A 16,740-nucleotide genomic window follows, 5' to 3' on the forward strand; every position below is an offset into this window, starting at 1 on the left:
CACACAACTGAAATTCCTTCCCTCATTAAACTTTTCTGTACCCTCACCAATGCCTTCACATTCTCGTTAAATTATGGTGCCCAGAACTGAACATAATGCTGTAGTTGAGGGTAAACATTGAGTTGCAGTAAGAGAAACTGGAGCCCAACACTGAGGTTCTGGAGTTAAACCAAGGTCATTACATAGGCATGAGGAGAGATTTGGCCAGAGTGGACTGGGCAGAGAGACTGAAAAAGCGCAGCAGGTCAGGCAGCATCCAAGGAGCAGGAGAATCAACGTTTCGGGCATAAGCCCTTCTTCAGGAATAATGCTCATACCCGAAACGTCGATTCTGCTGCTCCTTGGATGCTGCCTGACCTGCTGCGCTTTTCCAGCAACACATTTTTCAGCTCTGATCTCCAGCATCTGCAGTCCTCACTTTCTCCTGGGCAGAGAGACTGAAAGGTAGGGTAGTTGATGAACAATTGACAAATATTTAGTCAATTGAGAGATTCAGGAGATGTGGAGTGGTGTCCAGAGCTAAGCAAGGAAATTAAAGACAATATAAAATTAAAAGCTAAGGCATACTATATTGCAAAGCCAAGTGTAGCTTGAAAGATTCGGAAACTTTTATAGATTAATCAAAAAAGTTATAAAAAGAACAAAGATAAATTATGAAAGAAAGCTAGTGCAAAACATAAAAATGATGCAAGTACATAAAAGAAAAGAGGGGAGCTAAAATGAATATTGGTCCCTTGTAGAATGAGACTGCAGAATTAATAGTGGGCAACACAGAAACAGCACTGTCATTGAATCAATATTTTCTAGTTTTCACACTTAAACCATGCTGATAATAAGAGGTAATAAAGAGATTAAAGAAAGGGAAGAACATAGACCAATCACCATCAGGGAAAAAGTACTGAGTAAACTTTGAGATTGAAGACAAATAACCCCCGGGACTTAATGGTCCACATCCCAAGGTCTGAAAGGAAGTTGTATCAAAGCAAATGTGTTTTTTAAAAATTCATTTGTGGGATTCAGCATCGCTGGCTGGCCATTCATTGCCCATCGCTGGTTGGCCATTCATTGCCCATCGCTGGCTGGCCATTCATTGCCCATCCCTGGTTGCCCATGAGGTGGTGGTGAGATGGCATCTTCAATTTCTGCAGCCGCCTCCTGTGGTTTGACTAACAATGCCAACAGGGAGGGAATTCTAGGATTTTAACCCAGCAACAATGAAGTAGCGGCGATATATTTGCTAATCAGGATGGTGAGTGGTTTGGAAGGGAGTTTACAGGTAGAGGTTCTCCTGTCTATTTGCTGCCCTTGTTCTCAATAGATGGGGTCATGTGTTTGGAAGGTATTGTCTGAGGAACTTGGGGGAATTTCTGTAATGCATCTTTTAGATCGTATGCGCCGCTGGTACTGAGCATTGGGGTAGTGGATGTCTGTGGATACAGTGGGAATCAGCGAGCTGCTTTGTCCTGATAGATGGCAAGCTTCTTGAGTGTTGTTGGAGCAACAGCTGTCCAGGCAACTGGGGAGTATTCTACACTCCTGAGCTGTGTCTTGTAGATGATGCACAGGCTTTCAGGAGTCAGGAGTGAATTCTTCGCTGCAATATTCCCAGTCTCTGACCTCTCTTGTTAATGTGGTGAATCCAGTTACATTTCTGGCCAATGGTAACCCCCAGGATGACACTACTGAATGTCTCTTATTGGTGACAGTCATAACCTGATATTTGTAATGTTACTTGCCACTGTCAGCCCACGCCTGGATCAGAACGTGTTGCATTTGAACATAGACTGCTTCAATATCTGACGAGTCAGGAATGGTGCTGAATATTGTGCAATCATCAATGAACATCTACATTTCTGACTTATGGAGGAAAGGTCATTATTGAAGCAGCTGAAGATGGTTGAGCCTAGGACACTACCCTGAGGCACTCCTGCAGAGATATCCTGGAGCTGAGATGAATCACCCCCAACAACCAACATCTTCCTCTGTGCCAGGTATGACACCAACCAGGGGAAATTTTGCCCCTGATACCCACTGATTTCAGTTTTGCTAGGCCTCTTGATGCCACACTTGGTCAAATGCAGCTTTGAGGTCAGGAGCTGAGTGGCCCTTGTAGAACCTGAACTGGGTGTCAATGAGCAGGTTATTGCTGAGCAAGTCCTGCTTGATAGCACTTTCCATCACTTGACTGATGATCAAGAGTAGATTGATTGGGTAGTAATTAATGGGATTGGATTTGTCCTGCTTTTTACATTCAGGACATACCTAAACGTTTTCCACATTTTTGGGTAGATGCCAGTGTTCTACCTTACTGGAACAGCATAGCTAGGGGAGTGGCAAGTTCTGGAGCACAAGTCTTCAAATACTATCACTGGAATGTTGTCAGAGCTTATAGCCTTTGCAATATCCAGTGTCTCCAGCCATCTGTTGATATCACATGGAGTGAATCAAATTGGTTAAAGACTGATCTCTGTAATGCTGGGGACTAATGGAAGAGGCAGAGATGGACCATCCACTCTGCACTTCTGGCTGAAGATTGCTGCAAATGCTTCAGCCTCATCTTTTGCACTGATATTCTAGCCTCTTCTATATATGGAGCTTCCTTCTCCAGTTAGTTATGATTGGATTTCAGCTCTTTTGTTTGTTAGGACCAAGGCTTTAATGAGGTCATGTGTTGGATGATCCTGCTGGAACCAACATTAGTGAGATTATCAGCGAGCAAATGTCAATTGATAGCATGGTCAACACCTTCCAGATTGAGAGAAGAATGAAAGGGCTTTAACTGACTGAACAGGATTTGTCCAGCATTGTGTGGACAGGACATATCTGGACAATTACACCTACTTGAAATCTATTGCAACTCTAACTTGAAAGAACAAGAAACATTATGTCTTGCTTACAGTAAAGATAGTGCCTGACTCAGTTATTTCCAGAATTTTATGTTGTTATTGAGATTAGCACAGAAAGGAACAGGATACCAGCCTCTACCAATTCCTCTGGCAGCTCATTCCATACCTGCACCACACTGTGTGTGGAAAACGTTGCCCCTTAGGTCTCTTTTATATCTTTCCCCTCTCACCCGAGGAGAAAGTGAGGACTGCAGATGCTGGAGATCAGAGCTGAAAACGTGTTGCTGGAAAAGCGCAGCAGGTCAGGCAGCATCCAAGCAGCAGGAGAATCGACGTTTTAGGCATGAGCCCTTCTTCAGGACCCGAACCAACTTTCCCCTCTCACCCTAACCAATTTTGGCGTCATCTGCAAACTTACTAACTGTACCTCTTATGCTCGCATCCAAATCATTTATGTAAATGACAAAAAGTAGAGGACCCAGCACTGATCCTTGTGGCACTCCACTGGTCACAGGCCTCCAGTCTGTAAAACAACCCTCCACCATCACACTCTGTCTTCTACCTTTGAGCCAGTTGTGTATCCAAATAGCTAGTTCTCCCTGTATTCCATAAGATCTAACCTTGCTAATCAGATTCCCATGGGGAACCTTGTCAAACACCTTACTGAAGTCCATATAGATCACATCTACTGCTCTGCCCTCATCAATCCTCTTTGTTACTTCTTCAAAAAACGCAATCAAGTTTGTGAGACATGATTTCCCACACACAAAGCCATGTTGACTATCCTGAATCAGTCCTTGCCTTTCCAAATACATGTACATCCTGTCCCTCAGGATTCCCTCCAACAACTTGCCCACCACCGAGGTCAGGCTCACTGGTCTATAGTTACCTGGCTTGTCCTTACCACCCTTCTTAAACAGTGGCACCACGTTTGCCAACCTCCAATCTTCCGGCACCTCACCTGTGACTATCGATGATACAACTATCTCAGCAAGAGGCCCAGCAATTACTTCTCTAGCTTCCCAGAGTTCTCGGGTACACCTGATCAGGCCCTGAGGATTTATCCACCTTTAACCGTTTCAAGACATCCAGCACTTCCTCCTCTGCAATCTGGACATTTTGCAAGATGTCACCATCTATTTCCCTACAGTCTATATCTTCCATATCCTTTTCCACAGTAAATACTGATGCAAAATACTCATTTACTATCTCCCCCATTTTCTGCGGCTCCACACAAAGGCCACCTTGCTGATCTTTAAGGGGCCCTATTCTCTCCCTAGTTACCCTTTTGTCCTTAATATATTTGTAAAAACCCTTTGGATTCTGCTTAATCTATTTGCCAAAGCTATCTCATGTCCCCTTTTTGCCCTCCTGATTTCCCTCTTAAATATACTCCTACTTCCTTTATACTTCCTTTACTCACTCAATATATCCTGTCTATACCTGACATATGCTTCCTTCTTTTTCTTAACTAAATCCTCAATTTCTTTAGTCATCCAGCATTCCCTATACCTACCAGCCTTGCCTTTCACCCTGACAGGAATATACTTTCTCTGGATTCTCGTTATCTCATTTGTGAAAGCTTCCCATTTTCTAGCCGTCCCTTTACTTGCGAATATCTGCCCCCAATCAGCTCACAGCTCTGAGGTACATAATTACAAACATTCATAACTCGTTGACTTACGTTCCTCATCTTATTCCTAAATAAGATGTGGCCCCTAAATCTAGGCTGTAAATCTAAAACATGTTGCAAACAGACTGACTTGCCTAGCCTCAAATATTTCACATTCCAACAAAATAATTTCTTAATCTGAACACCAGGGCATATAGGCTCAGACTACTCACTCAATCTCTTATCGGGCAATTCTTCATTCAAACACAAAGGGCAAACTAAACGTAAATCAAAACCAACAGCAATGTTGAAACTTAAAAAAAAGTTTATTATCAAAACTGCCTGGCAAACAAAAATTTACATTTTATAGTCTGAACATGATAATTACGTTTGAGTGAATTTGCTACTCAAGAGTGTAAATGCAACAGAAACCAATATTTACTGTAGTGAGCACTGACAGGTGTGGGCAGTGAGCTGGTGGAGATGCCTGTATACCTACGACCAGCCAATGGGGAATGAGATTGAGAAAGCCAACCAGGCTCCTGTTGAGGCCTGAGTTCATCCACCAACACACAAAACTGAGGAGTCCTCCCTCAAAAGTGGAGGCTGTGAAACAAGGACTTCACACAAGCATACATTAATTGCCATTGGTAACTGGATCTTCTTCCATATCTTCCTCCTCACCTTCATCAGTAGGACCTGGAAAACGAGAGTAAACCATTTATCTGATTTTGTACTAAGATTACTCAATTGAAACATAAGCTATTTTTAATAAATCACTTTTGACCAGACGAGCTTCTGAAGAGATATATGCGTCAGAACAAGTGAGCTGTCACACAGCACATGCAAATCCCACCTGAAACATATGGTAACAGAACCTGGAGAGAAGGAAAGTTAAAAGCTGCTTTAATATGACAGTTTCTGACCCTTCTGGGGGTGGGGGTATGGCAGGGCAATTCTTCAACTTACACCAGCTGCTTTAATCACTCACATACAGGGCGATCTGGTACAATGTGACAGTTGCATTCCTCTGCAACTTCGTGCTATAGAAAAGTGCCCCGTAGAAGATCACGATGGAAAATTGTTATACCCATTCAGTAGGAAGTTCAGGTTATCCAAATAGCTTCCACAATTCGTCAATCACGTTAGAGCCAATTTGCGTTGACGAAATGCACATTATTCCAGAACAACCTGTACGGGGTCAAAAGGTGTGGTGCTGCAAAAGCACAGCAGGTCAGGCAGCACCCGAGCAGCAGGGGAATTGATGTTTTGGGCATAAGCCTTTGTCAGGGATAGCGGTGTGGGGTGCTGACAGGCAAATCGGAGGTTGGTGTTGGTGGCAGCGTGTGTGTGTGGGAGACGGGGGAGTTTGTTAGCTGGAAAGGTGACAGGTAGATGGAGATAGGTCAGACGGGAGGGATGGAGCAGATAGGTAGGAAGGAAGATGTACAGGTAGGACAGCTCAAGAGTGCACAGTTGGAGGGTTGGATCTGGGATTAGGTGGGGGGAGAGAATATGAGGAAACTGGTGAAATTGATGTTGACGCTTTATGGTTGGAGAGTTTCAAGGGCTCTTCTTCCAGACACATGTCCAGTGGCTTAGATTTGACAGTGGGAGGCCCAGGACTTGCATGTTTTTGGCAATGTGGGAGGGGGCGTTGAAGTGGTCAGCCACAGAGTAGTGGGGTTGTTTGCCAAACTTGAACTCCCCTTCCCACACTGCCAAGGGCATGCAAGTCCTGGGCCACCTCCTAATCCTAGCCACCCAACGCCTGGAGGAAAAAGGCCTCGTCTTCCACCTTGGAACCCTCCAACTATACGGCATCTATGTATTTTTCACCAGTTTCCCCATCTCCCCTCCCCTCACTTCATCCCTCAAATTGGCACCACCCTCCTGAACTTTCTTAGCTGACCATTTTCCTTCCACCTATCCGCTCCACTCACCCCTCCATCTACCTATCACTTTCCCAGCTACCTTCCCCACCCTATTTAACTCTCAGGCTGCCACCCCCACAACACCCTGCCCCATTCCTGATGAAGGGTTTATCCAAAAAACATGGATTTTCCTGCTCCTCGGATGCTGCCTGATCTGCTGTGCTTTTCCAGTGCCATACATTTCGACTCTGATCTCCAGCACTCACTGTTTCCAACCTGTACAGGCCTGCAATTCAATTAGACAAAATTTGGATAATACCATACAAAGAGGAAAAGAATAAATGTGGTCATTTGGCTCCTTGCACCTGTCAAGCACTCTTACATGTATCAGTAAGATCACATTTCAATTCTTCTAAACTCCATGAGTATTGGCCCAAACAGTTCAATCTTTCCTCCGACAATCCCTCATCCTAGGAATCAACTGAATGAACATTCTCTGTAGAGCCTCAAATGCAAACAAGGAGACTAAATCTGTACGCAATACTGTAGACGTGATCTGACCAGTGCCTTGTAAAACTGCAGTAAGACTCCAACTCCGCCCTCCACACCGCCACCACCCCCCTCCCCCTCCCCCCCCCCCCCCCCCCCCCACCCCCTTTCCAATAAGGCCACCATTCTAATTAGGAGAAAGTGAGGACTGCAGATGCTGGGGATCAGAGCTTAAAAATGTGTTGCTGGAAAAGCGCAGCAGGTCAGGCAGCATCAAAGGAGCAGGAGAATCGACGTTTCGGGCTTAAGCCATTCTAATCACCTTACTGTACCCACATGTGAACATATAAAGATACCCAGTCCCCCAAGTGCAAAGTGTAAACGTGAACAGTGGTGAATTTGCCACCCCAAAGCCACCAAATATCTGAGAAAATTTAATCATGAGAAAGGAAGAGACTGTGAGAAGGAATACTATGCCTTTCTTCCCCCTGCAGTGTGCAAACCTCTGTGGTCCAAACGCAGCTCTGATCTCTGAATCTAGTGGTCAATGTGTCAGTGTGCCGATCAGCAGCACAATACCTTGGTGTGCCAGCCAAATTTATAGCAAACATCGGCATGGGGATGGGAGTGGGTGAGATGGAGTCTTTGTAATACGAAAGACAAATTAAATAACAAAGAGAAGGTGGTGCAGCAGATAAATAGGGTGGGAATGAGGTGAGTGGACAGGTGGAGACTCCCTCAAGACAGAGAAAAAAGGATTGGCAGATGAAGAGATTGTTGATATTAAACTAAGGAAGGAGATAATCTAGACAGGTCACATTGGGTACTATATGAATAGCTGAAATTAGGTTGGCTATGCTCAAAGCAAGACGAAAGCGAGGACTGCAGAAGCTGGAGATTAGAGTCAACAGTGTTGTGCTAGAAAAGCACAGCAGGTCAGACAGCATCCAAGGAGGAGAATCGACGCTTCGGGCAAAAGCCATTCATCAGGCATGAGGTTATGAGCCGAGAGGGTGGTGAGATTAAAAATAAAGCTGAAAGTGACCCACATTATAACAGGACCTGGAATGTGAGGGACAGTAATAGACATGGAAGATGATGTTCATGCTCTAAAATTGTTAAACTTGATGTTGAGCCCTGAAAGCTGTAAGATCCCAAGCCAAAGATGAGGTGCTGTTCTTCTTCCTGCACAGCAGCAGACCTGAGACAGAAATGTTGGCATGTCAACACGGTGATGCGTTGAAGTAGCAGGCAATCAGAAACAGAGGGTTTTTTTTAAACAGAACGTAGGTGTCCCACGACGCAGCAACCCAGTCTGCATTTTGTCTCAATCACTGAACTTGAAACATTAACTGTTTTCTCTCTGCAGATGCTGCCATAGCTGCTGAGTTTCTTCAGCAATGTCTGTTTTTATTTGTTTCAGATCTCCAACATCTGCATTTGTTTTATTTTGTCTTTCAGTCCAGTTTAATGGGTTCTGAAGTGGTTGCAAGTCCAGTGCACAAATGGGATGATTTCAGTTGTGTCTCTCAATGTTGGTCAGCTCTTTCTCCGATCAGCCGTCACTATTTTCCTCAGACAGAAGCTAAGACTGTCAAAGAATTAGCGGGAATGTTTGACCGCTCCAGTAATGCGTGATCCCTAAAGGATTTCTGGTAGTCTCCGGTGACAGGAGTTCTGAAGAAAGCAGTTATTTGAAAACAATTTTGACCCAGTGTATTTGACTGACGCACGCTGGCTTGAAAGAGGACTCTGTTATGCCCCCTTCATTACCAAACTCGTGAAGTTTTGTGAAGGTACCACTGGTGATATTTCTCCAATGTTTTCAAATGTCTGCTGTGGATTTTCTATTCTCTGACGCTTACTGAAGCACGAGGGTCATTGCCGTCTTATAAACCATAACCTTAGTCTCAGATTTGCGATCCTGGCCCTCAAATATTCTTTTCCCCAGATGAACAAGGGCTGAATTGATTGTTTGGGAATGAAGAATTTAATTATCTATGCCTGCCTTCTCTCCTGTTTTCGAGAAGGAGACAATGTTCTGGATCTCAGTTTGCGTCAGCATGTACACAAGCAACATCTACATAATGAAGCCCCATGACTGAGGCAGGAGTGATTCCATTTCTAGTTTAGAAGTTGATACAGGTGATGCAGGTTGAACATTGCCGTCAGCTTTGTAGATTATTCCCACATGTGTAGGTAATTTGCTGGAGGCACAAGACACAATCCACAAAGACATGATCGGGAATATTAAGGGCCCACATCTCTAAGTTTGTGCCTGGTCTCGGTGATTCCTATTTTATCCGAATACAATGCAGCTACCTATGCCTGTAGCTCACTAGATTTGTTGAGCCTGCTGTGTGTATTTAGACACATGCTCCCTGTCTCTGCTTTTTTCTCTATTGATGATTGTTTATCATAGTCCTCTGTATTCTCTACATCTCATTAATAATGCTGCATCCTGACACCACCTCATCCAAACCTGCCAAACTTTAAACATTCCCACACAACATTAGTTATCTTTTTTGCATGGACTCTGGCACCAGCTGCAAAGTTTAATTTGTCAGTCATGTCTACAACTGATCGCAACACTTAGCTGAAGGTCTCCCTCGTCTAATCATATATAAACCTATCTTGCCTCACTGAGTAATCCAAGGATTACCACTCTGAGGTTCTGCTACTGAAAATGCTCTTGAAACTATCTACAGCTTTTGTCCTAATTACTTCACAGGTTCCATCATAGACCATGATTTCTGGCTGCTCCTCTTCCACACACATTTCCGATAGATATTCACTCCTGTTTGCTCATTTGAAATTCCAGAATTGAGAGCTTTCCTAATAAATCTTTTAGATTTTAATCGAGTTAAATTGTCCATCAGCAGGGTACAATTTCTACTGGTCAGAAAGTATTGCAGGACTTCTCCAGCATTACAAGCGAGACTGTTTGATTTGATACACCAACATATATACACAGTAGAAAAAAAAACTGGGAGTAAACACAAGTATTACTAGAGTGGTAGAAATAAACTAGTACAGAAGACAAGGCTGGAACTTGGAGAGATTACAGAACCTGCAGGCATAGCCTGATGAGCACGGGACTGTGGTCAATGTCAATCATGTTTAGGTTCCCTAAATGTAACTATCATGGTTTTGTCATCTTGATTGTAAAGAGGTAAAGAACTGTGTCTCAAAGAATGAGAACAATGGGCATCCAATGACAGAACCATCGTGTACATGAAGGACTGAGTGGGCTGAGTGAAAGAAAAGCTTTTCCTTGCTCAGGAATCTTTGATCTTATGTCTCTAAATGATAACCACTCACCAGACTTCCTGTCCCTCCCTGGGATCTGTCCAGTCTGCAGCATGCCTTTCAGTTTCTCCACCTCAGCCAGTGTTGACGCATTGGCAATAGCATTCTGCAAATTAGATAGGGATTTTAACTTAATTTCAACAAAAAGCATTTCAGACTATTAAAAGATTCAGGATGCTTCAATAATCCCCAAGCCTTCAGCAATTTCACAACTCTGTGCTAAACTGCTACAATACATGAAGCATAGGTGATCAGGCAAAACAGCCAGAGCAAACAAAGAGGATCGATGAGGGTACTGCAGTAGATGTTGTCTATGTAGATTTTAGAAAGGCATTTGACAAGGTCCCATTTGGCAGATTGGTCAAAAATGTTAAGTCCATGGGACACAGGGTAATATGTCGTATTAGATCCTAAATTGGCTTAGTACCAGGAAACAAAGGGTAATTGTCACACTGTTGTTTGATTTAAACATTAACAATTACAATTTGAATATGGGAGGGGGGGGGGGGGGGGGGTCTGGATTAGAATGGTGCTGGAAAAGCACAGCAGGTCAGGCAGCATCCAAGGAGCAGGAAAATCGACGCTTCGGGCAAAGCCCTTCATCAGGAATGGGGGCATCTTGAACGTGGGGGCACAATTGGGAAATTTGAGACAACACAAAAAAATTGGCTGCGTAGTGGACAGTGTGGAGATGGGATGTAAGCTCCAAAATGATGTGGAAGGATTGGTGAATTGGACAGTGAAGTGGCAGATAAAGTTTAACTCTGATAAGTGTGAGGTAATGAATTTAGGGAGGTCAAATTGTAAAAGGGAATATACAATAAACAGCATACACAGAGGGGTAGATGATCTTGGTGTCATAATTGTGGGTATGCTTGCCGAGCGGGAAAGTTGATTTGCAGACATTTCATCCCCTGTCTAGGTGACATCTTCAGTGCTTTGGAGCCTCTTGTGAAGCACTGCTGTACTGTCTCTTCTGGAATTTATTTGGTTCCATTCCTGCTGCTTCTGTGTGCCGGTTCCGGTAGTTCGTTGTAGTGGCTGATCTATTGGGTCTAGGTCTACGTGCATGTTGAAGAAGTCCGCGGATGAGTGCCATACTTATAGAAATTCTCTGACTGTCCTCTGTTTGGCTTGTCCTGTGATCGTTGCGCTGTCCCAGTCAAATTTGTGTCCCTTGTCATCTGTACTACTAGGGACAGCTGGTCGTGGTATTTAGTGGCTGGTTGGTGTTTGTGGTTGTGGATTACTAGTTGTCTGCCTGTTTGTCCTATACAGTGTTTCGTGTAGTCTTTGCATGAACCCTTGTAAACTACATTTGACTTGCGCATGTTTGATCTCAAGTCTTTTGTCCTGGTGAGTTGTCGCCTGATCGTGGCTGTTGGATTATGGGCTGTCATGGATCCCAGTGGTCGGAGAAGTCTGGCTGTTGTTTCCAAGATGTTGTTATGTAAGGTAACGTGGCTATTGAGATAGCTCGTGTCATGTCCTTGTTGCATTGTTGGTCTGTTAGGTATATGCAGATGAAGTTGCGGGGATATATGTTGTAGATGTGTTCTTCATTTTCCCTTCATTAGTCAAGAGTGCTGCAGTGTGTTGTAACCCTTTTGAACAGGGTCCTAATACTGCTTCTCTTGTGTGTTCAGGTGGTTGCTGTTGTAGTTCAGGACCTGGTTGGTGTGTGTGGCTTTCCCCAGATATGCCTGCAACTTCATCTGCAGATACCTAACAGACAAACGTGACGAGGACATGCCACGAGCTAACTTAATTGCCACGCTACCTCACACAAGAGGTTTATGGGCTTAGAACTGACAGTGAGACCTCCCCTAACATTGGGATTCATTACAGCCCATAAACTGACAGCCCATGCTCAGACAACTCACCAGGACAACAGACCCAACACCAATCATGTGCAACACTAATGTAATTCCATGCAAAGACTGCACAAAACACTATCTAGGACAAACAGGCAGACAACTAGCAATCTGCATCCACGAACACCAACTCGCCACACCAGACCAGCTGTCCCTAGTAGCCATACACATAGATGACAAGGACCACAAATTCGACTGGGACAACAAAACAATCATAGGACAAGCCAAACAGAGGACAGCCAGAGAATTTCTACAAGCATGGCACTCATCTACGGACTCCATCAACAAGCACATTAATCTGGACCCAATATACCGGCTACTACAACGAACTACTGGAACTGGCAAACAGAAGCAGTAGGAATGATAACAAATAAATTCCAGAAGAGACAGTAGAGCAGCGCTTCACGAGAGGCTCCAAAGCACTGAAGGTGTCACCTAGACAAGGGGACGAAACATCTGCAAATCAACCTCCCAGCTCGGCGAACATACCCACATTTATGACTACCGACATCTGAGCTACAAATCTTTACACAAACCTTGAAGATCTGGTGCGCAAGTGCACAGGTTTCTAAAGGTAGCAGTACAGGCAGATGAGGTTGTAAAGATGACATACGGAATATTCTTCTTCAAAGGTAGAGGTATAGAATACAAAAGTAGAGATATAATTATTGAACTGAATAAGACACTTGTGAAGCCACAACTGGAGTACTGGGTGCAGTTCTGGTGACCATATAACAGGATGGACATAATTGCTCTGGAGAGAGTGCAGAGAAGATTTAGTAAAATGAGATGGTAAATTGTAGCTGCAAGGAGAGATTGGAGATGTTGGGGTTGTTTCCTTCAGAACAGGGAAGGCTGAGGGGGTGACATGGTTGAGGTAAGTCAAAATGGTGAGAAGTAGGATAGTGTAGACAGGAAGAACCTGTTTACTTTGACATATTTCAAAAACCAGAGGTCACAGATTCCAGAAGGATTAGAGAGGATGTGATTCTAAAAAAAGTATGCACTGTATCTATAAAAATCTAAACACGTTTTAGAGACTAATTCTGAGTAATCAAGAAGGTTACCAGTTGAGACTGGAATATACCACTGTTAATTATTTGCCAAATCAGAAAAAAAAAAGTAGGCAAATAAGAAACTATACCGTAGAAGCCAATCTAAGTGGGGTGGTTATGCATGGAGGGACAGAGAGAGAAGGCCAGAATTGATATACAAAGTAATTTATTGGAGAGCCTAATGCAGATGCATTGTAGCTTTATTAATCAGACAGAGAGGAAGAGGACACAATGGTATCACAAGCATTTTTTTTTGAGGGGGCGAAGAGCACAAAAAGAGTGACAGCGCAAGAGAGAGCAAAAGGATTGTTGATATTATGCCAGGAAAGAAGTGGATAATGAGGGCAATGAGTAGTTGAAAATGAGTTGGTTATGCTAAAAGTAACCCATTTCATGCCTGGACCTGGGGTGCAGGAGTAGGTAACAGACATGGAAGAGGTTCACACTCTAAAATTATCAAACTTTATGTTGTATCCTGAAAGCTGTAAGGTTTCCAAGATGACGACGTGTTGTTCCTCCAGTTTGTTTTGAGCTTCACTGAAGCACTGTACTAACCTGAGGCAGCATTGCTGGTGTGTAAATGCTGAAATGGCAGGCAACTGGAAGCTCAGGGTCATTTTTACAGACACAATACAACTGTCCTACAAAGCACTCATCAAGTCTGCATTTCATCTTTCAAATGCTGAGGAGGCTGCACTGTCAGCAGCAAATACAATGGACTAGATTGAATGAAGCACAGGTTTTATTTTTTGCTCTTTTAGAATGTGCAAGAGAGGATGTGTTTTATAATGTCATATGATGGAACTGGTAGAAATGGCAGAGCATTCTGTTGAATACAGAGTAGTTAGGTAAAATACTAAATTAAGATTGAGAGATTTTGGAAGAGGTGAGTGCACAAGTACAAGAAATGAAATGCATTCAGTCTCCAGATGTGCCCACGGTCCTCTGATCTCACATCACTTTGATTTTCTGCTCATTCTGAATCTGTCCTCTACCACAGACATCCTTAAATGAAGTTCAGTATAGACTCGAGGAACAGTATTGCATCTTTCAATTCAGTGCTTTAAAGCCTTTTGAAAGCAGAGTGCAACTTCAAATCATAACCATTTCCCGATAGCTAATGATTCTGCTTTAACATTAACAACTCCTCCAGATGCATTTTGCTCTGTATTTGATGCAACTCACTTCCCATTGCCTTGCACCATCACTTCTTTGTTACTTAATTGCTATGTTCCACACCACCACAGACCTTCGTATTTGTTCTTTCTTCCCATCACCTTCCTCTTAAAAAACTGCTACATCCCTAACCACTCCCTATTCTGACAAAGGGTCCCTTCAAATACTACCGACCAGCTTAATATTTATAGGTTTTCTTAATTCAGAATTCCTGCATCCAATGTTCACAGGAAGATAGAATCATTTAGTCACTTGAGCTTGTTCCGCCATTCAATAAGATCACATGACTAGCGATCAAATCCCATACCATAAGACATAGGTGCAGAAATTAGACGTTTGGTCCATCATATCTGCTCCACCATTCAATCGTGACTGATAGGTTTTCAACCCCATTTTCCTGCTTTCTCCCCAAACATTTGAAGCCCTTTGTAAACAAAAACTTATCTGTTTTAAACATACTCAATGATCTGGCCTCCACAGCCTTCTATGGCAATGAAATCCACAGATTCACCACTCTCTGGCTAAAGAAGTTTCTCCTTATCTCAGTTCTAAATGGTCTTCCCTTTACTGTTAGGCTGTGGCCCCCTGTCCTCGTCTCTCCTGCCAATGGAAACATCTGCCCAATGTTCACTCTGTCCAGGCCTTTCAGTATTCTGTAAGTTTCAATCAGATCCCCCTTCATCCATCTAAACTACATTGAGCATTGTCCCAGAGCCCTCAAATGTTCCTCATATGTTAAACCTTTCATTCCTGGGACAATTCTCGTGAATCTCCTCTGGACCTGCTCCAGGGCCAATACATCCTTCCTGAGGCATCAGGCCAAAGACCACTCACAATATTCCAAATGTGGTCTAACGAGAATCGTATAAACCCTGCTTTAAACTTTAGTCCTCTTGAGATGAATGACAACACTATTTGCCTTCCCAACTACCAACTCAACCTGAAAATTTACCTTGGGAGAATCCTGGACGAGGACCCCCAAGACCCTTTGCACTTCACATTTCTTAATTTTCTCCCCATTTAGAAAATAGTCTATGCCTCTATTTGTCCCACCATAATGCACGACCTTACACTTTCCCACATTGTGTTTCACCTGCCACTTTTTTGCCCACTCTCCTAACCTGTCTAAATCTTTCCTAAACCTTCCCACTGCCTCAATACAACCTGCCCCTCCAACTATCTTTGTATCATCTGCAAACTCAGCCATAATGCCCTCCGTTCCTTCATCTGGATCATTAATGTATAAAGTGGAAAGTTCTGATCCTAACACTGATCCTTGTGGAACAACATTCATCACCATCTTCTGTCCTGAGAAGGAGCCTCTTATCCCCACTCTCTGCCTTCTGACAGACAGCCAATCTTCTATCCATGCTAGTACCTGACCTCTAACACCATCTTACTCAGCAGCCTTCTGTGCAGCACCTTGTCATTAGCCCTCTGGAATTCCACATAAATGACATCCATTGGCTCTTCTTGGTCTAACCTGCTCATTACCTGTTCAAAGAATTCTAGCAGATTTGTCAGGTATGACCTCCTCTTGAGGAAACCATGCTGACTTTGTCCTAATTTACCATACACTTTCAAGTATTCAGAAATCGTATCCTTCACAATGGATTCCAAAATCTTACCAACGACTGAGGTCAGGCTAATCGGCCTATAACTTGCTGTCTTTTTGCCTTGCTCCCTTCTTAAACAGTGGGGTTACATTAGTGATTTTCCAGTCATCTGGGACCCTCCATGACTCCAGTGATACCTGAAAGATCACCAAAGCTTCCACTATCTCTTCAGCTACCACCATCAGAACTCTAGCGTGTAGTCTATCTGGTCCAGATGATTTATTCACTTTCAGACCTTTCAGTTTTTCAAGCACCTTCTCTTTGGTGATGGACACCATACTCATCTCTGTGGTTTTGTATTTTTGGGATTTAGAGCCAAAGAGATGTACAGCATGGAAACAGACCCTTCGGTCAAACCCATCCATGCCAACCAGATATCCCAACCCAATCTAGTCCCACCAGCCAGCACCCGGCCCATATCCCTCCTTTTTAATCGTACCAGCGTCCAACACTTCCTCTGGCAGTTCATTCCACACACACACTACCCTCTGTGTGAAAACGTTGCCCCTCAAGTCTCTTTTATATCTTTCCATTCTCACCCTAAAGGTATGACCTCTAGTTCTGGACTCCCCCACCCCAGGGAAGAGACTTTGTCTACTTATCCTATCCAATGATTTTATAAGGTCACCCCTCAGCCTCCAACACTCTAGGGAAAACAGCCCCAGCCTATTCAACCTGTACCTATAGCTCAAATCCTCCAACCCTGGCAACATCCTTGTAAATCTTTTCTGAACCCTTTCAAGTTTCACAACATCCTTCCGATAGGAAGGAGACCAGAATTGCACGCAATATTCCAACTGTGGCCTAACCAATGTCCTGTACAGCCGCAACATGACCTCCCAACTCCTGTACTCAATACTCTGACCAATAAAGGAAAACACCTTCTTCA

At 43.6% G+C, this 16,740-nt stretch overlaps 1 protein-coding gene across 1 annotated transcript in view; it reads right to left on the bottom strand.

Moving 5' to 3' along the window:
- Positions 1–4,765: 4,765 nt before the first annotated feature.
- The window catches only part of snrpa1 (small nuclear ribonucleoprotein polypeptide A'), a 37,759-nt gene continuing 25,784 nt past the window's right edge, over positions 4,766–16,740 (bottom strand). The window contains exons 8-9 of the mRNA XM_072564903.1: positions 10,143–10,236; positions 4,766–5,157 (exon numbers count right to left, since the gene is read on the bottom strand). Coding sequence (XP_072421004.1) covers positions 5,096–5,157; positions 10,143–10,236 — 156 coding nt within the window. The 3' untranslated portion in view covers positions 4,766–5,095. The remainder of the gene's footprint in view (positions 5,158–10,142; positions 10,237–16,740) is intronic.

This window comes from Chiloscyllium punctatum, chromosome 48 (assembly GCF_047496795.1).
Source record: "Chiloscyllium punctatum isolate Juve2018m chromosome 48, sChiPun1.3, whole genome shotgun sequence".
Classification (NCBI taxonomy): domain Eukaryota; kingdom Metazoa; phylum Chordata; class Chondrichthyes; order Orectolobiformes; family Hemiscylliidae; genus Chiloscyllium; species Chiloscyllium punctatum.